Below are 26,035 nucleotides of genomic sequence, written 5' to 3' on the forward strand. Positions count from 1 at the left end.
TGATTATCAATAAACTGATAGTTTAGGCTACAGCAAGTTATGTGGAGCCATTATATGAATGTGCCTTGCTGAATGAGCCTACGCAGTTGGAAAAGAGGCTCGCTCTCTGGCCTTGTGGCAGCCGTTTTGGTAAGCTTAAGTGTCATCACAGAAGCTTAATACTCTAAGAATCCTATTGTGCCCCACTCTAAGATCTTTGATACCTATTTGATAAATACCATTGTACCAGGTACCTTGATATCTACCTGGAGCTCTATAGGACTCTAACTTATGGTGGGTTTTCCAGTGACCTTCGTCTTTACAGACATCCCAGAGAAGGTCCCAGCCCTAAACTTGGCACCAGGGTGGGAGCTGAAATTCATGCCCATGAAACATTACTCATGGTGGCAGGACGTTTCAATGATGCACATGAAATCCATCCACATCATTATGAAGAGCCGTGTAATAAGTAAGAATTAATTATGTAAAGTTTGGCAAATTCCTAAACTGATGGAACCAGACATAAAGTAGCACCAAACACCATGACTGAATGCAATGACACTTTATTGAAAACAGAATCTGCTTTTAAAAAAAAATAAAAAAAAATAGGTAGCAGTCTTTAGTCCCGATGATACCAAGGGTACAAATGGTAATACTTCCTATTGCAGATAGCAGCGGCGCATTACAGGAAGCGCTCAGTGAGGCAGGACCTTCTGTCTGCCTGTGGGACCTCCTCACTGCCTACTCTGCTCGACTCAGCCTGCATCTGCCTCCTGGGCGGACTGAAGGGAGGAGTGAGGTTCAAGTAGCCAATCTCATAGGTGTGTCTGTGCGTCAGGGACTGTGCTGGACTCACATCCTGGTACTCCGACTGAATGGTTGTTTGTGTGTTCTGGATCATGTCGAGCAGGTCACGCTTGGTGTCACCCCCGGGCAAAGCACTGTGGGCCAAATGGACAGGGGTGGCAAGATGCATAAGGATGAGGATTACATGTTATTACCATTCTATTGTGGGATCATTACTACTAGTGTAAAGTCAGCATAAAATTGTTGGACTATCTTAAAAATGTGTAAAAATATGTAAAGCACAGAAAAGCATTTAAAATAAAACACAGAAAAAAATAATAAGTGATTTGACTGAGTCGTTCATATAATTGTTTGTCCAAACAAATCTTGCCTTTGGTTGGTAGCAGATGGTGACTTCCCCAGAGCAGCGTGTGGAAAAGGATATCTGGTTATCTTTGAATAGAACAATGAGTCACATAGCATGAGCAAAACCAAACTAGGCTACTATTTGACCTGTGCTACGATTTAGACTACTTATTGTATGGCTAGACATTTTTTGGACTGGAAGTGATGTACGCAGTTCATCAGAGAACATTGATCAATGTTATGATTAGAGCGAGAGGGCAATGACCATACATATGAGAGGACAAGCTGTTTGATAATCCAAAGTCCTTACTGTAAATTATGAGGTGAAGAGTAATTACCTGACTATGGTTCCATAATTGCTCATTTTCCATCATCTTATTCATCTTCTCCAGATGCTCAATCCTAGTTAAAACAAACCAGAATAGGAGGTAGTGTTGTGATGAGACTTCACAGTAGAGTTAAGAAGAGCAGACATTAGACATGGCAGTTAAATCTAAATGGGTTCTTTATGCCTGCAGAATCAGATAGAGGTGACAGTACCTGAGTTTGTATTTCTTGAGGATGTTAAGGGTCTCATTTTGGTCTTCCTTCTCCTTGAGAAGTTCACACTGAAACTCATGGTTCTCCTTCAACAGCTTGCTGTTTACCTCGTCCATTTTCATTGTCGTCTCTTTCACCTGGGATGGACATAAGGATTAATAAGGAACAATAAAATACTAATACCACAAACAAACAAACTATACTTTTTCTGAGAGTCCTCCATGCACCTTATGGCGGCCTTACATTGTACGATTTTGGTCTGTTTTCACAGTCGGTGACTAAATTTCCAAAGTCGGACAGAAATCATGGGAGTTGTACTGGAATCGCGGCGCGCTCCTGTCAACTAGATCGTTAAGTGTAAGGTGCCAATCTTAGCAGTTTTAAGTCAGTCGGAGTCAGTCCTTTTCTAGTTTTGCCGTTACGACAATATCAAACATGTTTGATATTATCGCAAGTCTTTCTAGTCGTGGCTCATGCAAATAGTGACGTGAACTACAGTATAAAAACCAATAGTGACCTCTCTCCAACACCAAACAGGAAGGGGCAAAGTAGGCGACAGCTATAGCCTATATGATTATTTGTTATTCTTAATATTTGTAATTTCTTATACATATTTAGTCGGCTCTTCCACGTGACAGAACAACTCTATATCGGTTAGGGATGTCACGCATGAAACAATGCTGCAGAAACACGAAAATACGACTTTGAATTTAGTAGGCCATCATTTCAGTTCCGGTTAATCTATTGCACGATGGGTAATAATTTAAAGGAATCTAGTTGCAGTCTTGTAAATAGTGACCCTGCAAGATCCCTAGTCATTGCAAAATCATAGTCTGTGACTACTAGTCTCTACTACTTGTCTTTAGATGTGAAAGGGTCTAAGACTGTAGTCTTACAAAAATATTTTCCAAATCTTTGCAAATCTTTCCAAAGTCTGTCAGTGTAAGGAGGGCTTTACTTGCATTTTTCCAAAAACGTTTCCAAAATCAAAACAAAAGCAGACACACACACACACACACACTTCTGCAAATATAGTAGTAGATTAGGATGACTGACATACTTGTCCTTGTCCACTAACCTTGCCCACTTGTTTTGTAAGGAAATCACAATTCCTCTGAAGCTCTTGGATCTTATCATCACGCCAAAGCATCTCTTTTGTGTAAAATAATTTGGCGGCGCAAAATTTGTCCATGAAGTGTTCTTTTTTCTCATTGTACTTGCTATAAGAAAATGTTAGAAACAAGTTTCAATAATAGATTTTAATACTCATAGGATAGCTAACAAGCTGTAAATATTGTGGGCGTGCCGGAGCAGTGGTAACTACTTCCCTATCTTAAAGGAATACTTTTGTCAAATAGATCTCTGTTTCTCTGTAATGTTGATACAAAACCCACAAGCATGAGCTAGGTGTCCTGATGATGGCCAATTTGTCCTCACTTTTAGATACAACTTGTTCTCCTTTTCAGAGTTTGTTTGTGGTCGTCCTATTTTGCTCCTTTATGGCACACTACATGTAGCCTACTTCCCATTTTAAACACAAATTATTACTGCTCTTTTCAATATACTTCTACACAGAACTGCTTGCATGGTACAGAAAAAAAACAGGCATCCATTCTGTTCTCTAGCTGGGTTGTGGTTGCAGCACGGTTTAAGCCGTGTCTGAGACGTGGTTACGGTGGAGTCAGTGTTGGTGCTGTAACCTGTTAACATGGGCACCAAAATGAAAATCAACATGCAACAAACGTTTCCACAGACGTGACACAGGCAATGTGTTCAAGCCGCTAGTCATGGGAGTATGGACATTTATCTTACATTTTGCAATTTTCCTTTCCAATCACACCAAGTATCACATTGTTTAATGCTGTCAACGGTAGAAAAAACCTTTAAAAAGCATTAAGTAAATACCTTGAAAGTTATCGTGGCATTGGTGTTTATGACAGATAAGAACAAAGACCTGTCACTATTATCCATATTAATTTAACCTTTCATTAGGATACAGTTAGTTAGGCCTATTTAAACGCAATGTCCCAATGTCCCAACTTTTCAATATGCTTGAATACATTTTAATTCTGTTTAAGGAATATCAATTTATGCTTTATTGGTTTTGAATACATATAGAACATATATTAGAATACACTCTACACATCAACATATTAAAAACAACTGTTCACGTAACAAAACCTATGAGGTAGCCTATTGGTGTAGGATACCAATGCATTTTTATCCATCACACTAAACCTAACCCTAAAATCAGGAGCACAGTCTCACTCACTTCAGTACTTTAGCCTTTTCATCCAAGAGTTTTTTAAGTTCCTCCTTCAGGACCAACACCTCATTTTGACTAGCGAGCAACTGGTCGTGTTCCCCAAGGTAGCTCTGCAGCTGTGAGGAGGAGAGACAGAGACAGTCATCAGAGATTGTTATGGATGTTACATTACATACAGTGCTGGCCAAAAGTATTGGCACCCATGCTAAAGTTGTATAAATGTATCATAAATAAATAAATGTTCTTCCTTAAAATACAGGGGTCATAAGTATTGGCACCCCTATGTTAAATTCCTATGTAGTATCAAGTTAAGCTGACATAAGTCATCATAAAACGCCATGGCCATAGTTATAATTATGACTGCCACTAGTCTAGCTAGCATAGGGTCTTAAGGTCATGCATCAAAGGGTCAAAATAGTGGCAGCCAAAGAGAATCGTTGATATCAGAACAAGTGACGGTGTAAAATAAAACAATCTTTGGCTGCATGTTATTAATGACATTGAAAAATATATTATTGGTCCTTCTCGCATCTACCAGCCCTAATTAACACACACCCATAAACACACAGCCACGCGCACACACATATAAAAACTCACACACACGGGCACACACGTTTAAACACGGGCACACACGTACACACACACTAACACACGCATGCACACACATATAACATGTTTGTAGTATCGGTGTTCAACGGAATTATTTTTAAAAACGGAGGGGAAAGTTTTCAGTTTTTCCTAACAGCCTACCCTGCTACGTATCTCTTAGATTTCGCTAACGAGTGTTGTAGGAGATAACAATGTTTAAAGGCATTTGTGGAGAAGAAGGATGGTTCGTGTGTTCTTCCAACATCTCACGGTAAGCTGTTTCATTGCTCTGATTGGTTAGGTCTATCCAATTGAGTGCAGAGGCATTCCCCCCCTGTATCGGTTGAAACACGCCCCATAATTACGTCCCAATGGAGCAGTATCAGACTCATATTCTGACTAGAATTTGTTTATGACAACGTCAGGCTATAGCAGGTCTGAAGCACGAGGCCAATCATGTGCTGGCCTAGACACACCATTGGCCTTGATGGAGGTCTGCAGGTCTCCGAGAGGCCCTCTAGTTGGTGGATGTTGTAGCTAAGAGCCCATTCACACGTGGAAAGTATAGCAGGTCTGAAGCACGAGGCCAATCATGTGCTGGCCTAGACACACCATTGGCCTTGATGGAGGTCTGCAGGTCTCCGAGAGGCCCTCTAGTTGGTGGATGTTGTAGCTAAGAGCCCATTCACACGTGGAAAGTATAATGCATCATTGTGGCTGCATAAATGTGCCAGTCACTCACGCTTGTGCTCCTTGCTTTGTCAAAAAAGGAGGACACAGGCAGGCAGGGCGGACAGAGAACTTGAAACCGGACTGTCCATTCAAAGTCTGGACGTATGGTTACCCAAACTGGCACTGAAGTTGGGCACAGCACATAATAGCACCTATTTTGACCTATGGACCTCGTATTATGGGTCAAAAACCTACTTCCAGATGGAGTAAGACGTGTGTTTGTGTAGCTCTGCAGGAAACAACGGCTAAACTATTATTTTCAGAGGTATCCTCTTTAAATAGCAATTCAACCAAAGACATTTTTGTTCTGTGTAACTGTTAGACTTGCAGGATGTCCGTCAGACCTGACAAAACAAGACAAACAACCATATCTGCATCGAAACCTTCTCCAATGAGTCAGACCGCATGCGATATGAAGGCGACGGCAGAAGAAGGCTCTTCAACTACAGTATGCCTTTCGACTTTGAGGGATTTAAACGTGAACTACGCAAAGACCTAGTTGGTGCAATGAAAAAGGAGGTCAGATCTGTACTCGAAAGCGAACTGGGATTTTTTAAATCGGAAGTTCTGGCTCTAAAATCAGGTTTGGAGGAATTCAAAAACACCACAAGCTCAGATATAGTTTGGAATTCTTTTCCCAGCCAGGCTCCGCATTACATTCAAGGGGGTCGAGCTTTTTCACTGATCCTGAAGCTGCCTGTGCTTTCGTTTCCCAGAACATTGTTCACCGGCAAGAGGACTGACTGCTGTGGTTCCAATTGACATTCTTGAGGACTGTAAAGGTGATAATTACAGTGCATGAAAATGCACTGTTCTGTTATCCGAAGTATTCTTCTTATTACAGTGCATGAAAATGCACTGTACTGTTCTTCCAAGGCAACAACATCAACAACAACTTCTTATTATTATTCCGCTTACCACTTTTTCCGTACGCAATTTCTCTTAAACAGTTTAACTTAGAAACTTCGTTCAAACTTTGTAACGTAGGTCTTCAAACGGACCAAGCTGCTATGTCTTTTCAACTTTGAAACTTTTATACTTTTTAAACTATTAAAGAAAAACTTTTTAAAAATCCCCATAGACTTAACATTGCCGATTGTGACATCATAATACGGCCGTTAAGCAATTAGAATCCTATGGCAGGTGTTCAGGCCACCTGCAGCCTCATAACCTGACCCTAGCCAGATGAATGTCGTTCCGCTTAGCTCCGCCTAGCTTCACTCACATCCATCTGGGACCTCTTCCATTGAGAGTGATTTCTCCAACCAACTTTATGGTTTAGCCAATCAGGACGCAGGGCGGGAGTTTCATAGATGTGACATAGCGTAGAAGCGACTGTGAGTCTGTTATTAGCGTCACGGGTTGGGTTCGATGTGAGTGGTTGAAGTAGCACGTCAATAGATGATGGACAAGTGGCTTATTCAATCATATGCAAGCATTTTTTGATTAGGCCCAGCCTTCTGAAGCAACACTTCAATGGATCGGTTCCAGATGGATGAGTGGAGCTAGGCGGAGCGAAATTCATCTGGCTATTGCCAGGTTAGCAGCCTCAGGCTTTAAGCATACAATCTGGGTCAATTAAGACTACACATCCTATTCAACTGTTTCCTCTGCCCAAAACTGTTTCAAAATAAAAGTCCTCACTACAATAATCCACTGTTAAACAATGTAACCCATTAAACTACTGAACTTTTTACATTCAACTTTTAAACGGTCTACTTTTAAACTATCATTAAACTATCTATCTATTAAACTAGCTGTCTACCAACAACTTTTAAACTATCTACATTCAACTTTTAAACTATATACATTCACTAGCTGTCTATCAACAACTTTTAACTTGTCATCAACTACGTCAACACTTTTCATCAACTATGACTCCTACCCACTGTAGCTAGTTAGCATGGTTAACAAAGTTAGCATGTTAGCATTTTTAACAAAAACTGCTAAAAATGATTAGCTGGGTTAGCTAAGTCACATGGTTAGCATGCTAGTTAGCATAACAACTAAAAATGATTAGCTAGATTAGCTAAGTCACATGGTTAGCATAGTTTACATGTTAGCATGCTAGTTAGCATAACTACTAAAAATGATTAGCTAGGTTAGCTAAGTCACATGGTTAGCATAGTTTAAAAATGATAAGCTTGGTTAGCTAAGTCACATGGTTAACATAGTTAGCATTGCTAGCATAGTTAACATGTTTAACAAAACTGCTAGAAAATGTTAGCTAAGTAGTATCGTTAGCATGTTTAACAAAACTGCTAGAAAACGTTAGCTAAGTAGCATGGTTAGCAGGTTAGCATTGCTAGCACTGCTATAAAACATTAGCTAAGTAGCATGGTTAGCATAGTTAAAAATCTTAGCATAACTACTAGCTAACATTAGAGCCATTCCAACTTTCAGTTATCATCAAATATCTACCTATACACAGCCATTAACTATTTGAATATCAACATTCATTAAACTTCCAGTCAACCAGTAGGTCTTTGCAAAGTGGAAAAGCAGCAGGCCCTGATTAAATTTTATAAAGCTTTTTCCAATAAATTGGCACCTATACTAAGTTTTCTATATGCAGACATTTTATCCACAAGGAGAATGCCGGATACAATTAATCAGGCTATAATAACAGTCTTACTAAAGAAGGGCAAAGACCCTCTGGAATGCAATGGGTACCGCCCAATAAGCCTTCTTTGCTATGACTACAAGGTCCTTACAAAAATTCTAGCACACAGACTGGAAACTGTCATCTCTGATCTCATTTCCCCCAATCAAACAGGTTTCATACCTGGTAAGCAATCCTTTTTTAATATGCGGCGTCTTCTCAGCATTCTTCACTCCAATCATTCCTCAGTTACACCATAAGTTCTACTCTCCCTAGATGCTGAGAAGGCGTTTGATCGCATTGAGTGGACATATCTCTTTAAAGTGCTTAGTAGATTCGGTTTTGGCCCGGCATTTTTCATGTGGATGAACATAATATACAATACCCCACAGGCAGCCGTGCGCACAAATTTTATAAATTCAAATTTCTTCTTTCTCCAGCGTGGGGTGATGCAGGGTTGCTGTCTATCACCTTTTTTGTTTAATTTAGCAATTGAACCTCTGGCCATAGCTCTCAGGGCTGACAATAGAGTTCCTGGCATTGTTAGAGGGGGCGTCATCCACAAAGTTTCACTTTACGCTGATGATCTTCTTTTGTATCTTTCTGACCCCACAGCCTTCTTACCTTATTTCACCCATTTCCTAAACGATGTTAAAAGGATATCTGGCTACAAGTTGATTTTTTCCAAAAGTGTTCTCTTTCCTATTAACAGTTTGGCACAGAATCTTAATTATAATGCTTGCCCATTTAGACTGGACAGAGAATCCTTTACCTACCTTGGTATTGTGGTCACACGCTCCTACAAGAATTTATGAGGCCATCCTTAAAAAGCTCCTTGAAAACATGAAACTCAATCTGAAGCGGTGGTCTACCTTGCCCATCTCCTTAGCTGGCCGTGTCAACACCGTGAAAATGACAGTCCTTCCTCAATTTTTGTACGCTTTTCAAATGCTACCTGTTATTTCCTTTTTTAAGGACCTGAATTCACATATATCATCATTTATTTGGCACAAATCTGTCCCAAGAGCAAGAAGGGCTATTTTAGAGATGCCTAAAACAGTTGGCGGACTTGCACTTCCCAACTTCATGTTCTAGTACTGGGCGGCCAATCTCCAAATTACCCTACTGGATTACATCATTTAGAACAGGACAAAGCCCTACTTGGGTTGCCATGGAAACTGAAACATGTCCCTCTTTTACACCATTACCTAGCCTTTGCACTTCCTTCTCCAAAAAATCAAACTACTTTCCTTCAAATCCTGTGACATAACATTCTCTCAGAATATGGCGCCAATTCAGGAAATGCTTTAATCTTGCTCATACAAGTGGCTTGATGCCCCTGATTCACAATGATATTTTCCCCGCTGCACAGTCCGACTCAGCTTTTCACTTATGGTATGATAGTGGCATAGTGTTTTTCAACTATTTATTTGTACGCAACAACTTCATTTCTTTTGAGACCTTGCGAAAGGATTTTACATTACCCCAGGTCCACTTCTTCAGATATCTACAGGCCCGCAGTTTTGCCAAAGAACACAACCCATTCCCACATCTACCTGATAATGATTTACTTGACAGAATACTTGGGCGTGATCCAACCCTTAAGGGCAGCATTTCTTTTATATATAACATCATTCTCAACTTCAGTATGCCTTCAACAGAAAAGACTAGATGCGCCTGGGAACAGGACCTTGGTGTTTAACTCTCTGCACAGACCTGGGAAGGTAGCCTAGATTCCATCCATACCTCATCTATGTGCCTTAGACACAATTTGATACAATTTAAGATCTTACACTGGCTTCATTTATCTAGGGATCGGTTGGCTGCCATCTATCCAAACACTGACCCACATTGTTTGAGATGTCATCAAGGCTTAGCTACTATTGGACATATGTTCTGGTCCTGCCCAGCACTGACAAATTTATGGACCCAGATATTTGAGGTTTTTACACACATGTGTGGCAGGCTCATCCCACCAACCCCTATTATTGCTGTCTTTGGTGTTACAGCTGGGGAGGTTCAGATCTCTACTTCCCAAACATGCGCCATTGCATTTGCTTCACTTTTAGCTAGGAGACTTATCCTGAGGCATTGGAAGTCTGCTAATCCCCCATCTTTCCTTTGCCGGGTAAAAGAAGTCCTTGCTTTTCTACCCCTAGAAAAACTGAGATATTCTAGGAGTAAATCCTCAAATAGATTTCATAACACCTGGAGTCCCGGACAATCTGTCCTTCTCCTGATCCTTATTTTGCGCACATGTCAGCTGGACTGGTGGGGCGCTGGGTGAAGTGCAATTGCATTATTTATAAAAAGACATTCATTAACAAAATGAATAGGGTGGCTCTCAGAATGTTAAAATATGTTTTTTTCCTCAAAGGTGGCAGACCTTTTTATTTATTATTATTTATTTTCTTTTTTCTCCCCTCTTTCTTTCTTTGATTGTGTTTGTATGTATGTATTATATGTACCCTTGGGTGGGTGGGATCAGGGTTGTTTGTATAATTGTACTGTGAAAACTTAAAAATTAAGTTACAAAAAAAAAAAAAACCTACTTCCAATTTGGTTGTTTGCTCATTCATCTGCGTGGCTGCCAGCTTGGCCTTGAGGTCCAGCACTTGGCACTGGAAGTCCTTTTCTGAGAGGGTCATGGAGGCCTGTTTGTCCTGAAGGGCCTTTATCTGCTGCTCCATCTTCTTCTTGCAGTACAGCCACAATTGCCTGCGCGTTAGGACAGGAAATTATGTCAAATTATTTGTTCATGTTAAAACAGCAGTGTTTTGTAGGTTACTTTGTTACTGTAATTTTTAGTTTGTCTCTGGTTACTATCTATTAGCAACTATCGTCACTTGCTCATGGACCACTCTGTCATAATGAAAACAATACCTAAGATGTCAAAACATGAAAAAGGAGCAATTGAGCTTGGGCACAAATTTGAGCAAAAGTTGTTTACAGTTGCTGCATGTTTATCTGTCATTGTTATGCGTCATGCAATGTCATGTGACTGTGACCACGATTTCACAAAAGATTAGAATGGTGTCACCTCTGGGTAGCATAATTTCAGGCAAGTAATTAATAGTACAGTTAGTAAGTAATAGTACAGTCACTCTGGAGCAATTGCCTATATGCCACGCACTTCCTGGAAGGCTTTTCAACCAGTACAAACTTTTCCAATTAACCATCTCCTGTGTTGTTTTAATTTACCTATTTACACAGACCTGGTTGAGTGTTACACCTAGTGAATGAGCACATTTAAAGGCGAAAAGATTTATGCCGAAGTTTATGTCGACACCAAAGAACTTTTCCTCTGTCGCATGCCCTATTTGTTTATCCAGCACCAGCTTTGCAAATAACAATGTCCACAGACAAGGTATAATATGTTGCATGATTTTATGAAAGTACGATGTATTACGACATCGGATGCAAGTCAAATTTGTTTCTCGTGTCTCATTCCATCGAACTACAGAACCGCTACCCGATCTGGCAAACTTACATAGTGCGGTTATAGCCGATAGAGGGCCGCGAAGCGAATGCAGAAAGTGCCGTTCACCCTGTTACGAGTTGATGAACCACTGAAACGATTTTGGAAATATTATTTTAAGGTACAAAAAACTCTTTGGTATTGCTTTAATGAGTTGCACTGACATAAACACGATATTTGAAGACGCGGAGTGAACATGAAAGGAGCAGAATATAACAGAAGATGCCGTTGCTAACGCTCCACTGGAATTAAACATGCTGGCTGAAACAGACTTCTGTGGCATATAGTCAGAGGTGGAAAGTAACGAAATACATTTACTCACGTTACTGTATTGAGTAGTTTTTTTGTGTATTTTGTATTTTTTAAGTAGTTTATAAAATCGGTATTTTAAATTTTACTTGATTACATTTTGAGTGAAGTATTGTACTTCGCTACATCAAAAATCCCATCCGGTACTTGAGTAAAAAAAAAGACTAAAGAAAACGGAAAGGAAAGAAAATCGCGCCCTAAACCACTAGCCTAGTGATAATGATCAGCATGTAGCCTACAACAGCACATGAATTAAACTGGCGCCATGCAGTCTTTCTGAAAGTGATGGAGACTGGATCACGAAATGCATCAGATTAGCCTAACCTATGAAAGTGTATTTTCCGCTAGTCCAATCGGTTGTCTCAGGTCGTTTTAGCACTAATAATTGCGGAGATATTTAAGCAAACACCATGGGATTTCGTGTTTTGACATTTGTGCTCACCTTTCTTTGGAAAGAAGTTTATTAGCAGTTGTTTCCCCTCATTTTGATGTCTCTCTTTTTCCTGTTTTGGGCTTTGTTTTTAGTAACCTGACTTGGCTTTCTTTGAGAAAGACATTGCACCAGCAGCAAAACAATTAGCGGTCCACTACTAGCGATGCTCAACTAAATAAACAAAAGATAGACTACCTTATGAGTCGTGCAGGCGGACTAAACCATTTAGCTCTTTAGCAAGGGAGAGTGAGAGTGACCTTACACAGTTTTCACTATGTTTTGTATACAAAATCCACTCAGTCAAACTTTAAATTTCGTCTGACATTCATTTTGACATTTAATTTGGAAGTTATAATATTCAGGTAAAATAAATATATGGTGGAAATAAGTATTGAATGCTTTTTTTTTTTTTTTTCAGTAATTAGCCTAAACTTCCAGTGAGTCTATTTGAAATTTTCACCACACATTATATTAACACACATATAAAAAATCCAAACATAAGAGTTTTGTGTATTTAAGTAGAATGACACAGAAAAAAGGATTGAACGTGCCTACTGAAATTTCTTCAATACTTTGTGGAAAAGCCTTTGTTTGTAAAGACAGCTTCAAGACATTTCCTGTATGACAAAACTTATTGGTCGCAGTATCAGGTCTGATTTTGGCCCATTGTTCTAAACAGATTCCAGGGGTCCCTCTTGTGAATCCTGATCTTTAGTTACTTCCAGAACTATTTAATTGAATTGGCTGCCTTCAAGTCTTTCTGGAGCTTTCTCCGAGTGGTCCTTGGCTCTTGGAATTGACTATCCTTCTGACTCCCTGGTCAGAAATATTACGAGATCCTGTGCATGGCCGGTTGATGATGCAGTGATGTTTCTTCCACTTGCAGATAATGGCTCCCATGCTGCTTACTGGAAGATTCTGATGTTTTGAAATGCATCTGTAACCAGTTTCATTGATATGTTTTGCAACAATAAGGTTGCAAAGGTCTTGGGAGAGCTTTTTGCTTTTATCCATCATGAAATGTTTCTTGTGTGACACCTTGGTAATGAAAAACCTTTTTATAGCCCATCAATATGTAGGCTACTAACCAAGCTTATATTAATTTGCACAGATAGAAAGGATAACTACTCTCTATACAGATTCCAGCTCGTTCCTTCCCTTTCCTTGCCTTAGTGCTTTTTCTTAGCGTGTTTAATACATTTCCCCTGTGTTATTCCACTTCATTACATGACTATACTTATGGAGTTGTTTGTTTTTATGTGTGGATTACCTGAGTTATTACTAATGCCTGGTGAAAATGTTGTGCCCCCTGTATTTTCACGGGCCCTCTCCTCCATTGGGGCCCTATACTTCCCACTCCCCAGTACGACGCCCTTTAATCTGCTGAACCTTCTGCTCGTTTCCAAATATAAAAAACACTCTCTGCAACTCAATATTGGCCTGCCTGCCTCAGCTGCCTGCGGGGGGCTTTTCAGTTGTGCTGGATTACTGTTCACTGCAAAGCGACCCAAGGATGACTGCAACTAACTTTGAAAATCAATTACTGCTCAAACCTAAAGGAGAACTCCGGTGATTTTTCACATAGATCTCCATTTCTCAACGTCCTTTTCAGGCAAGTACCTCCACTCGGCAGCCATATTGCAACAGTTTTTGGGCACTTATCGTGCATCTATTTCAGCAGAAATGTGTGTGCGCAAGGCTTCACGACACCAATCTTGCTCCAGCAGCGAGATCACAACAGATGATTGGCACGATGTCTTCAGTGCACCCCACATGATTGGCTCAATGTATTTTACAACACACCACATGATTGGCTCAATGTATTCACATGTCGACGTTTTGCCGCGGAAGGGTTGTGATATGTGTAGACATATGATGTGTAGACAACTGCCATATTGGCGTTACAAACTGACCCCATGCATTACTATGGAGGATTTTTTGAGTGCTGTATCTCCTCATTAGAAAGTCTTTGGTAAAACTGGTTGTTCTGGTACCCCAAAAAAAAAAAAAGTAACTAAGTAACTTTTACTTAAAGTACATTTTAAATTAACTACTTTTTACTTTTACTTGAGTACATTTTCAGATCGGTATTTTAACTTGTACTTGAGTAATATTTCATCAAGGTATTGGTACTTTTACTTGAGTACAATATTTTCGTACTTTTTCCACCTCTGCATATAGTCCATTCTCAGATCAGAATTGAACTATTTGTTCAAACTCTATATCATCGTATCACTCGTGCACATCATGAAAGCGGTTTCTTCCCATCTTGAACAAACAGCAATGCTTTAGTACATCCATGCAACGATTCTGTACAAATGTGCTTTTAATTTTCTAATGTCATGTTGGTCAAAATACACTATACTGGTTCCATGTTGAAAAGTCCTACCCCATAAAACAAATTCCATCTCTTGAGTCATTACTTGCTAATGTGTTGAACTAGCGGTCATAACTAGTTGTTATAGTCTGTCAAGCATTTACATATTTGACCTGAGTGACAGGATGGGCAGGATGTATAGAAAGTACAGTGGTGCACAGACATAGCAAAAATGAAGGCTGAAACTCCTTATTTTGAGACAAATGTTTTGCATTTTGTTGTGCAGTGTGTAATGATTGATTGAAAGTGAACAGTGATTTGACTACTGTACAATTTGTGTTGTTTGAAGGCAAAATTTGCTTTTGCTGTGTGTTTTAAATGTTTTGAGAGTGTTATAGTCTTTTGCAGGCAAAATGTGTCATGTTGGCCAAGTTTAGACCTGTGTGTTAACTGTTTTGACAAAGCACTGCAGAGTTGACGAAAGCGTTAAAGCTATCGAGAAAAACTAACACATTTGGTAGGTGTGGGAGACCACGATTTTCCAAAAGATTAGAATGGTGTCACCTTTGGATAGCATAATTTCATGCAAGTAATTAATAGTACAGTTTTTCTTAGTCACTTTGGCACTTGAACTGTTTGTTCAAAGTCCATATTATCGTATCACTTGTGCACATCATGAAAGCAGTTTCTTCCCATCTTGAACAAACAGCAATGCTTTAGTACATCCATGCAACGATTCTGTCCAAATGTCTGCTGTGTTTTTAATGTTCAATTGCTAATGTCATGTTGTTCAAAATACGCTATAGTGGTTCCATGTTGAAAAGTCTTACCCCATAAAACTTCCATCTCTTGAGTCATAACGTGCAAATGTGTTGAACTAGCTGTCATAACTAGTTGTCACAGTCTGTCTAGACAGTCAAAAACGTATCCACTCTCTTGCCCCCACACCCACAATATTGTGTAACATTGTAGTTTTGAAATAGCTATGCCACAAAATAGTGATGCCTTGCACATTCTTCATTACATGTACTCTACAATTGGTTTGCTTTTTGCTATTCAGAACAATCTCAAAAGTTGTTGATTTTTTTTTTTTATCGATATGTTATGTGTATACATGTGGGACCAATATATATTATAAATTGATGTATAACTTAATGGTTGCCATTTTCACCATGCCATTACCATACCCACATTTAGGGCTCTATTTTAATGATCTATAACGGAAGTATCTTTGCGCAAAGTGCAAAGTGGCTTTGAGGGCGGATCTTGGGCGCTGTTGCTATTTTACCGGCGGGATAAATGACTGTTGCGCCAGACGCTAATCTAAAATGGGGTGGTCTGAAGTAGCTACATTACTTATGGGTGTGGTTTGGGTGTAACGTGCAAGAAACCAATCAGAGCGTCATCTCACATTCCCTTTAACAACAGGCACGCTTGTTCCATAGCTGATTGCTATTATGATGGCAGATTTGCCAGGCGCAGCCAGGAACGTTCACAGCGCTATAAGCACTGTTCAGTTGGGAACAGTTAGCTATTGATTTTTCCTCTTGACAAAATGTAATACAGAATTGTCACAAAAACATACTTTCCGATGTTATGGGATCACTCTCACTGAATCACAAGGTTATGAATGCATGGTGATATTTTTGCAATGTAATCTAACATTTTCTCTCTATAGACAATGCACATATATCTTCTGTCAGATAAGCTCTTCTCTCCTGTGCTGCTGCTGGGGCATTTGGGTTAAATAGCATCGGCATGCAGTTCAACATCACGTCTCCTTAAGTCCTCTAATATTTCCTAATTTATGTCATCAACACATCCATGATTCATGGAAATGTGTACGCTAGATTTATGCCTATTTTTTCACATCTTAATGGACACCACACTGATTTCCCTCGTATGGTAATATTTTTCCTTGTAATTATGTACAGTATGGTTTGCAGAAACGGAAACTGCGTTGTATAGATGAGAAGAGCGAAGTGTGCGTTGCGCAGCACAGGCAGCCAATGGCTCCTGCAGGTGTAAGCTACGGCCGTACCTTACCATCAGGCAACTCAACAACGAGAAAGAGTTGACCTAACTTTCCAACGTGGGCGCAATCGAATTCCCTAATTTACAGACATGTACCTGTAGAGGGAAAATTCCAATATTTGCTGACTGCAAAATAGGAAAGACAAAAGCGTGAGTATACAAAGTCAATTGCGCTGGAGTGCAAGATAGAGCCCCAAAAGTTAAGTCGGCCAGTGAAACAATCAGTTAAAAGTGTTGAAATGTGGGAGAATACCTCTGCTTCTCAGCCTCCTGTGCTTGGGCCCTGAGCGTTGCCAGATCCACATCCATGTCCTTGGCCTCATTTTTCAGTTGTTCGTTCTCAGCTCTCACCAGCTCAAGCTCAAGTGCCAGGTTCCTCACCTCTCCCTGGAGTTCCAGTAACTAACCATGCAGTTATCACACCATTCACAATCATACTGATCTACGTATGGCTCACTGTCACACTAACAAGGATTGCAGGCTATACTATCTACTAGACTAAAAGATTATCACTCTGTATAATATACATAACAAGAGTATACAGTAATGTATCAGACCAGATAAAAACACTTATGAAATTATGAAAGCTATAATTAAAACCACAATTTAATGGGATTAGACTGAACACACACACACACACACACACGCAAATGGAACACTAAATGCACACATACACACACACACGCACACATACTTAAATTAAAATAATGTTGAGTTTGGTATTTTGAGTATTACAATTGTTCTTCCACATGCCACAAAAGCAGGCACATAATGAATATAGAACAGTAGTCTACCACAAACACACCTGCTCAGCAGATTTGTTATGGGTGTCCTCTAGCTTGCCCAGGGTCTCCACCGCCTGCTGAAGCTCTCCCTCCCTCTGCAGCCACAGTCTCCTGTGTGCCACACACATACACACAAGTTTCCCACATATACATATTAAACATATTTGGAAACATATAACATGGGGACGACAAGGTACAGTGTACACCTGCCTTTACAAATCCAACCATGGTTATATGCCCCAAGCTCTGTAGCCTACCAGAGTAATCAGGCTATCTGGAAGCCTGACCTACCTCTGCTCCATGAAATCATCCACCTCGCCCTGTTGATTGTGGAGGGCATCAGACCAGCCCTTGGCATCCTTCTGGAGTTTCTCAAAGTCAATGGTAGTCTGTTGTAGCTGCTTCTGCAGCTCCTGCAACTGGAGTAAATAAATGCAATTAATTATTAGTTATTGATTGAATGACTTGGGCTAGTCCAGTCAGCCTATCTATGACATAGGCCTATGCAGTGGAAAAGTTACACCACGGTTTTAAGTAGGCTGTGAGACAGTGAAATGATCAGATAGGCCTACAGTACGTTATTTTCTGCCATGTGAAATTTTGACAAGGGTGCAATGTTTTGGAAGTTATTTATAGATGAGTGCATATTTCTAGTCCTCAAACTAGATAGAAGTTGCATTTAGATGATAATTAGCATAACGTCTTATTTTTGTGGACGCAACGTTATCGGTCTCGGAACAGTTCTGAAATGTTAAAAAAGTAAGGGCAGGATGTTGAGGGTTAAATCGTTTTTTCTAAATGCCACCAAAGCAGACACAAATAAGTGGCAATTAATAATAAAGGACGGTAAGCCTACCACAAACGGGGGTGCACCTAAAATCTGAACGGGTATGATAGTCCAATTTCCTGACAAACAGCAGTGCAACCATTTTCATAAAATGCGATGACGTGAACATAATATGCTGGCAAAATTCCAATAAAAACAAGCAGCTTAAAAAAAAAGAAGAAATCAGGATCCTACATATCGCTCCCATCTGCACGGCCTGGATGCCAGTTTAACTGAATTAAACCAGTTTTAGGACTAAAAGGCGTTGTTTGTTGTTTTAATAATTGTGCTATTAGGCTAGACCTAGACTAATCAAAGCACCTTAGGCCTACATGTTCACATTTCGTTGTCATTCTCTGCAGTCAGACCATTTTCTGCATCACAGCTATTCATCACAAATGATGTTGTCTATCTGCGACTGAATAGACAGATAGATATGCCTGCTGTCTGTTTCATTTAGTGCTGCTGCTCTCACCATGCGCATTACGCACTGAACATTGGGCAGTGAGTGCTAGAGGGGCTACTGTACAAATTTCCCTCAAATAAATTGTAGGCCTACGAATAGAAGTAGGCTACTTTAATGCATACTGTTCACATCTACTCGAGAATATTTTTCAATGAAAAATGTAGGCCTCATTTTGTTACATGAGGCTACTTCTCAGTAGCCTGGAGATTCCAGACCCAAATCTGAAAGATTATTAGCCTGGGTGCCATTCCTAACTTAGTCCCGCCCACAACATTTGAGGTCGGGAAGTTCGGTCTGGCATTGCTCCATTGTGGAGCAAGTATGCTCGCCCTAGATCAGGTGGACCAATCAAATCGGCCTTTACGATGATGGACAGGTGAGCAACAGCGCCTGGTCTATCACGTCATCTGAGCACGCTTAGATTAGGCTTATGTTTGAAACAAAAACGCTGTGGCTAGAAGGATACATGGCTTTTAAGATCCCATATGGAAAATGCATATTATTTAATGAGATTGTTATCACTGAAAACGATTATTTCTGAAAACTTTGGCCAAAGTTGAGATGTGGGAAAACTCGTGGTTTCACTTTAATCAAGGGAAAACAGCGCTGTTGCATTGCGACATGTTCCCTCGTTCGTTTGAAATCTCTGATTGACCACCTGTTCGAGGGATTTGCGACAACCTTTCCCAGCTGTTTAACTTGTTTGTAGCATATCAGTGTTCAACAGAATTATTTTTAAAAACGGAGGGGATATAGGCCATCAGTTTTTTTCTAATAGCCTACCCTTCTACGTATCTCTTAGATTTCGCTAATGAGTGTTGTAGGCTAGGAGTTATTGACGGCACTAACTTTTACAAAAGACCAGAAAACAATGGCATTTGTGGAGAAGAAGGATGGTTCGTAGGTTTTATTCCTACACCTCAGGTAAGCTATTTTGTTGCTCTGATTGGTTAGGGCTATCCAATTGAGTGCAGAGGCATTCCCCCCTGTATCGGTTGAAACACGCCCCATAATTATGTACCAATGGAGCAGTATCAGACTCATATTCTGACTAGAATTGAGTATGACTACGTCAGGCCACCAACCAGACTCTGTCGTGACTTTTATTGACATATATCCTTTAGTTTATATATCTTTTATGTAGTATCTTCATTCTGTGTAATATCACTGTTTTGTGAAACTGAAGTCTGTAGTATGTTCAGTGTGGGAAAGGAAGACTGGTTTAAGGGAAAGAGCAGATCTGGCTGACAGGGTCATCAATAAGGTTTGGCGCCAGGAAATGTGATCAAAACCTAAAGAATGTAGGAAAAACAGGATGAGAGGGCAAAGGTGAAGGACCATATGTGACCTGGTCAGCTATCTGTTAAGATAGATAGTGGGAGTGGTAGTTAAGACAGAGTGGGTCTTGTCTGGGATGACTTGAAGGGGTATAAAGGCTGGACAACAGCCAGAGGATGTTAGCTTACTGAGCTCACTTTGCTCACTGCTCACTTTCTTACTTTGCTTAGCTTAGCTTGCTTCACTAACTAATGCTCCGGAGTGCATTAAAGCCATCATCTGCAGTATACATCCACGGTGTGCGGACTTCTTTTGATGTTGTATTATTTAATGTGGATTTGACACCACAACTCTGAAAAGGAGGACAAGTTGTTTATAAAGTGAGGACAAATGGCCAAATTGAGGACAACCCCCAACGTCTGCTTATAGGCCTATTCCAGTTGTGTAACTGTAGCTAGCTGGTACATATCTGTGCAGTATGGATGTTGTGTAAACTTCCTTCCCAACGCCTTAAGAGTTGTGCTAGTAAGAGAGCCAGCAGCCTGGGCTTTTAGCTTGATTGTTAGCATGCTCGACTCCCAAGCTGTTTGCAAGTTTGAGTCCAGGCGAGTGCAGGGCTGAGCTGTGCAAATCAACACAAGGCATTGGTGCCATGACCCAGATCAGGAGTGAGGTTTACACATAAACATGCAATTTGTGTTTAAAAGGGAAAGTGGGGGCTACATGTTTACAATAAAGTAGCAGAAATAGCGTTACACAAATCTTTGGGCCATTCGCTCAACCCAGCACAACCTTGCAGTGAGTGCAGCGCATGCCGCTTCCTATCTGTAAGCCCCTTATGTGCGACCGGCCGCAGAGAATGTGGTTTTTTTTTATAATCGATCGCTACTTATAAACCTCATTTGCTGTGGAGCACTTGTGGAACCAACAAAGCTATTATTGTGACTGTGCTATTATTGTGACTAAACACCTTAGCTACTGTTAGTAGCTAACATTATATTACTGTTGGACGTAATGTTAAGCTGGGAAGACAATACTGGATATTAATATGAAGGATCAATATTTGCCTTTTTATTTTCCTTAATTTTAAAATAATTACCTGACTATATAAACGCAGATACTGATAGATTGGAAAATAGCAAATATCGGCAGATAATATCAGCACACCCGATTCATTGGTAGGGCTCTAGTCGTGAGCCCGCTGAAACAACACAACAATCGGACAGACCTGATTCAAACGTTTGTCAGATCCAACTGATTCTGGGCTAAAATCAGGTCAACATCACAGTGTCTGTTTGGCATAAGTCAGCACCAATTAGCATCCATGCATCATTCTGCGCTTTTATGACGTAATCACATAGATGTCTCACAGAGATTATTTTTCAGTATTTTTTAAAATATAAAAATACAATAAAGTATTTTAATGCAAAATACAGTCATTTTCCTCAACCCAATAAAATACAAATTACAAAATTACAAAGTATTTTGTATTTGAAATCTGTATACAATGTCAGACATGCTATTCTCCGTACATATTTTAAGTCAGTGTAGCATCAAAATCATCTTCATTGAGTGTCTTTTTTATTCAGTGTATTTAATTTTGAGTTTTTTATTTGAAGTAATCCAAAAGTAATTCAAAAGTATTCAGATTATGTTACATTGCTTTTGTAATCCAATGGATTATTGCTGATTTCAAAAATTAGTGTGTAGTCTGTACTCAGTAATGGATTACATTTCAAAGACATCTGACCCATAGCGATGATACAAGTACTCCACAACTAACAATGCTTTTAAGTAGCGATGATGGCCTACATGTGCTCCGCAACAAACTAGGTCAATAAGTAGCCAAAAAACAAATAAACAAACAATGTGTTCTCTCTGTAGTGGCACATAGGTTACACTTTTACTGCATTCCAAACGCATTGGTGAACCAGGCCACTGGTACGGGTTGCAGTCGCGCAGACGAACATTTAAGAACACCTCGGTGGCATAGTTCTGATTAGTGTCTGCTTTCAAGTGTGGGCATGCTAAATAGTAAGTAGTACTATAATAACATGACACATTGCACATCCATGACATGCAAAATAGTGATCAATTATCGTGAAATGTCTCACAAACATTAGTATAGCCTATATAAAAATGACCTACATAAAAATGAAAAATAGAAGACATAAGAGAATAGTATGTATGTTATCTTACTGTAATTTCCCTTTTCAATAACACTAAGTATTACATTTACGCTGATAACATTGTGCAAAAAGATAATGTTGATGTTATGATTGAAGTAAACTGAATTGTTGGACATCGAACACCTAGAGGAGAGAAATTGGGACATAAATTCAACTTGCTGAATATTAGGCCTGACTTTGGCCCTCACCTCTTTCTCCTTGGCAAAGACACGATCCTTCTCCAACTTCAACTCCATGTGCAGCTCATCAAGCTCCTTTACACAAAAATAAAGTATTAGCGGATGAAGAGTTAACTTATGCACTCCCTATTACATACAGCAAACACTTCTAGTCATGAAACAAAGGCCCTGTTTACCTGCTGGCCCTGGTGGTGCATGTTCTGCTTTGTATCTAGGTGGTGCTGAAGCTCTCTGCTCTTCTCCTGAATCTTCTGAAGCTCTGCAGACTGAGACTCACGATTATTTTCCAGCTTGTACACTCTGGCTAAAGCCTCCTGCAGTTCAGCAAACACCTTCGAGCACACGACAAACATATCTTTTTCATGTATAATAATTAGTTAAATTAAGCAAATATGCTTAAGTACAAAGTAATGAGAGTAACAACATAATTTATATACTAGGGGTGTAGCATTACATTCTAAGCCTTGTGCACATCAATCAGTGAAGGTATTTGCATTAATTTGGGCATAGGCTACTTGCTGCTAATTGCAGCTCACTGTTGAGGAGACTTATTGCATACTTGACTCTCACTCTGGTGCTGTGCAGGTGCTTCACTCCTTCTCTTACCTGCTGGTTCTTGTGGTCCAGCTCAGCATTGAGTTTCTCCAGCTCAGTGATCTTCTCTTTCTCTGAGAGCACTTCTGTCTCTGCAGTGTGCAAGAGGCCACTGATGTTCTCCAGAGTCCCTCTCATCTCTGCACACTCCTCAGCTTTCTGCTGGAGCAGACTCTCCTGGTCCTCATGACACAAACAGTATAAGTGATAGAGTTGACTGACTATAGTATTTATCAATCAGGAAATTGACATGATTTACACTTCAAGGACAGGTTAATCTTGATCTCCCCAGACCTGACCTCTCCTAAAGCTGGAGACTGGCAGTAGCAAGGACTACTGATCCTATACTGTCATACACTACAACAATTCACACAAACTTAGGTTCGCTATGTGCACCACGACAAGCCTGCAATAGCACATAAAGTATACTGTTAGTGACACTCAAGCACTAGTCTCAATCCGCACTGCACAAAGCTTCAACTGCCTACTTCATCCATTATGTGGCGATCATATTACAGACTGCTATTCAATATGTCTAATTTAGAAGGTTTTGAAAAATACTGTGCATTTAAAATGTAGGCAATTGGTTGAAGACAGGCCCTGTTTACCTGCTGGCTCTGGTGGTGCATGTTCTGCTCTGTATCCAGGTGGAGCTGAAGCTCCCTGCTCTTCTCCAGAAGCTTCTGAAGCTCGGCAGACTTAGACTCACAGTTCCTTTCCAGCTCGGACACTCTGGCCAAGGCCTCCTGCAGCTCAGCAAGCACCTTCGAGCACACATACATTATACATACATTGTCTCATGGCATTAATATTTTTCATGTATATACTGTATACAATAATTAAAGTCAATGAATCAAACTGATTAAAATGTGCATACACAATGTAATTTCAGAGGAGAATAAAAACACATTCTTTGTGTCAGGGGTTTAGACCTAAATTCTAGGCCAATCTATGAGAGGATGAATAATATATGCATTCATTTGGGCACGTATCACTTAATTGCTGCTGATTATTGAGGGGACCTGTGGCATATCTGACTCACAGCTGGTGCTGTGCAGGTGCTTCGTTCCTCCTCTTACCTGCTGGTTCTTGTGGTCCAGCTCAGCATTAAGTTTCTCTAGCTCAGTGATCTTCTCTTTCCCTGATAGCACGTCCGCCTCTGCAGTGTTCAATAAGGCCATGTTGTGGTGGAGGATCTCCAACATCTCTGCGCACTGCTCATCTTTTTGCTGGAGCACACTCTCCGCCTTATGACACAAGCAAACAGTATTGCTGATAGTTCACTGAATATTGTGTACTTCAAGGACATTCTTGATCTCTCCGACTATGAGGACTACTCCTCAGTAGTTCACTGAATGACCTCTTACTATACGGCAATACTATGTTCACAGTCCCTATGCCTATTTAAATTCCCTTCTTATTACCATTTATCTTCTAGATTAGTACACTTTTGCTGCCATTTTGAGTAATCTTGATTTTGACCCATTAATAAGGTTTAGTCTAGTTTACCTTGGTTAGGACCTTGTAGTCATCAATAAGGGGGTTCTGGTTTTCAACCTGTGCGTGTTTCACCATTGACTCCAGAAACTCCAGCTAGGACACCATATGGAGGAAATATGTATGGAGTTGGATTCTGTAGTGAACTTTAATTTACTTCATCATTACAATTGACATGTTCATGACAAGTCATTAAATCAGGTACATTTGCAGTGAGGTGAACATAGGCTGTTATACATACAGTATATAACATACTCTTTAACTAGGAAGAAAATACATTGAAAAGACAGAGTCAAATAAAAGCATATCAATTTATAGACAGCTGAGCTCTATGCATAGACAAGAATAACTTCCCCTTCCACTAGAAGACCACACACATTGTTCTTGTCTACATTTGCACAATACCAGAGCCATCTATGGCTCTGCACAAAACTGTCTTTCATCGACCTCTAGTGGCAAATAATTATAAGTGCAAGTATTGCCCCAGACTCACCTCCTTCTTGAGGTCCTCCACAGTACTCCTATGGTTTTGCTCCTGCTCTCCCAGAAGCTGCTGTGCCTGGTCTCTCTGGAGCTGCAGCTGACTGAGCTCCTTCTGCAGCTGCTGGGTGCATGTCTGCAGCCTGCGCAGCTCAACATCCTTCTCCTTCAGGTCCTTAAGGCACCTGTGCGGGTCAGTAAATGACACTTTTGTGACACATGCGTCCATTTGTCAAGGATGTTGTCATTCACTATGGGTAACATATTTGGCTAAATTATTATGAGAAATGTAAGTTAATTCTTTTCACAGTTTTTTTTTTATATTTTATAACTTAAAATCTATTATTCACATTTTAAAGCTATGCTGGAATATTCCTTTTAAGTAAAGTCAGTTTTCCCAACAGCCTTCAAAAGAGCATTCCACCTTTTCACATACAGTATTTAGTCATTCTGTAACACTATTTAAATAGCTGCAGTTCATAAAAATGCAGGGTGTGCTGAGATGCAATTGGTTGTTTGGCACAGTACCTCTCATGCACACTCTCCATATCATCATCTACGGCCTGTACGCTAATCTCCACCTGAAACGACACAGATCCTACGATTAAAGACTCTCAAGCACAGGGATGCTTGCTGGTAGCAAGTCACATTAGACTATCTACTAAATGACTTCTGGATTAGCACCACTGCTTTTATACGCATTCATGTTACCTTTTCTACTTTAGGCAGTGATATCAGAGGATGCTCCTCATCCTCAGCTTCAGCTCCTTCCATCATTTTTTTATCAAGCTAAAACAAAACCCAAACAGCACATTGAAATATTTAGCTGTGTGCCACCATAAACCCTATGTCTTTTATGAATGGTGAGTGATAAATATATGCTAGCATGAAGGAATAGACACTCATAGATCCTAAACGTTCTGCATTGCGTGCCTACCAAGGCAAGGAGAAGCATGCGCTCATTGTCCACGGAGCGCACTTGTTCTCTCAGAATCCTCATCTCGTTGTCCAGGCGCTCATTTAGCTCTCTGGCTTTCTGGAGCTCGGAAACATCTGCGGCAGATTTTGAACATTCTAAGTTCCGCAACAATTGAAGGTTCTAAAATTCTATGTTGAATTCAATGAACCCAGATATTCTTTAGAACGTTCATTTCTCAACATTCCCGTCACACCGGTGTGACGGTACTCCTTTAAGGGTTAAATGATTCATTACTGTTAATTACTGTTAATTACTGAGATGCTGTATGTGATGTGACCCTTCCTTTGTGGTGGGAGGTCATTGTTGGTTAACTGAATGTAATGTTGAAGACA

General features: G+C 40.1%; 1 protein-coding gene across 5 annotated transcripts in view; it reads right to left on the minus strand.

The window, feature by feature from the left end:
- Positions 1-525: 525 nt before the first annotated feature.
- si:dkey-264d12.5 (coiled-coil domain-containing protein 30) overlaps positions 526-26,035 on the minus strand; it is a 30,089-nt gene continuing 4,579 nt past the window's right edge. Inside the window, exons 7-26 of one of the 5 annotated variants that reach the window (XM_048255917.1) lie at positions 25,662-25,777; positions 25,436-25,513; positions 25,253-25,305; positions 24,738-24,909; positions 24,257-24,340; positions 23,827-23,994; positions 23,356-23,511; positions 22,760-22,930; positions 22,330-22,419; positions 22,163-22,228; positions 17,507-17,634; positions 17,236-17,326; positions 16,684-16,832; positions 10,412-10,577; positions 3,944-4,053; positions 2,750-2,891; positions 1,672-1,808; positions 1,470-1,533; positions 1,157-1,218; positions 526-920 (exon numbers count right to left, since the gene is read on the minus strand). In XM_048255917.1, coding sequence (XP_048111874.1) covers positions 662-920; positions 1,157-1,218; positions 1,470-1,533; positions 1,672-1,808; positions 2,750-2,891; positions 3,944-4,053; positions 10,412-10,577; positions 16,684-16,832; positions 17,236-17,326; positions 17,507-17,634; positions 22,163-22,228; positions 22,330-22,419; positions 22,760-22,930; positions 23,356-23,511; positions 23,827-23,994; positions 24,257-24,340; positions 24,738-24,909; positions 25,253-25,305; positions 25,436-25,513; positions 25,662-25,777 — 2,462 coding nt within the window. In that variant the 3' untranslated portion in view covers positions 526-661. Of the gene's footprint in view, positions 921-1,156; positions 1,219-1,469; positions 1,534-1,671; positions 1,809-2,749; positions 2,892-2,917; positions 3,372-3,943; positions 4,054-10,411; positions 10,578-16,683; positions 16,833-17,235; positions 17,327-17,506; positions 17,635-22,162; positions 22,229-22,329; positions 22,486-22,759; positions 22,931-23,355; positions 23,512-23,826; positions 23,995-24,256; positions 24,341-24,737; positions 24,910-25,252; positions 25,306-25,435; positions 25,514-25,661; positions 25,778-26,035 lie in introns of those variants that run through there. The other 4 variants (XM_048255916.1, XM_048255915.1, XM_048255918.1 and 1 more) reach the window with 4 other exon arrangements.

The sequence above is a fragment of the Alosa alosa genome, chromosome 10 (assembly GCF_017589495.1).
Source record: "Alosa alosa isolate M-15738 ecotype Scorff River chromosome 10, AALO_Geno_1.1, whole genome shotgun sequence".
Lineage (NCBI taxonomy): Eukaryota > Metazoa > Chordata > Actinopteri > Clupeiformes > Clupeidae > Alosa > Alosa alosa.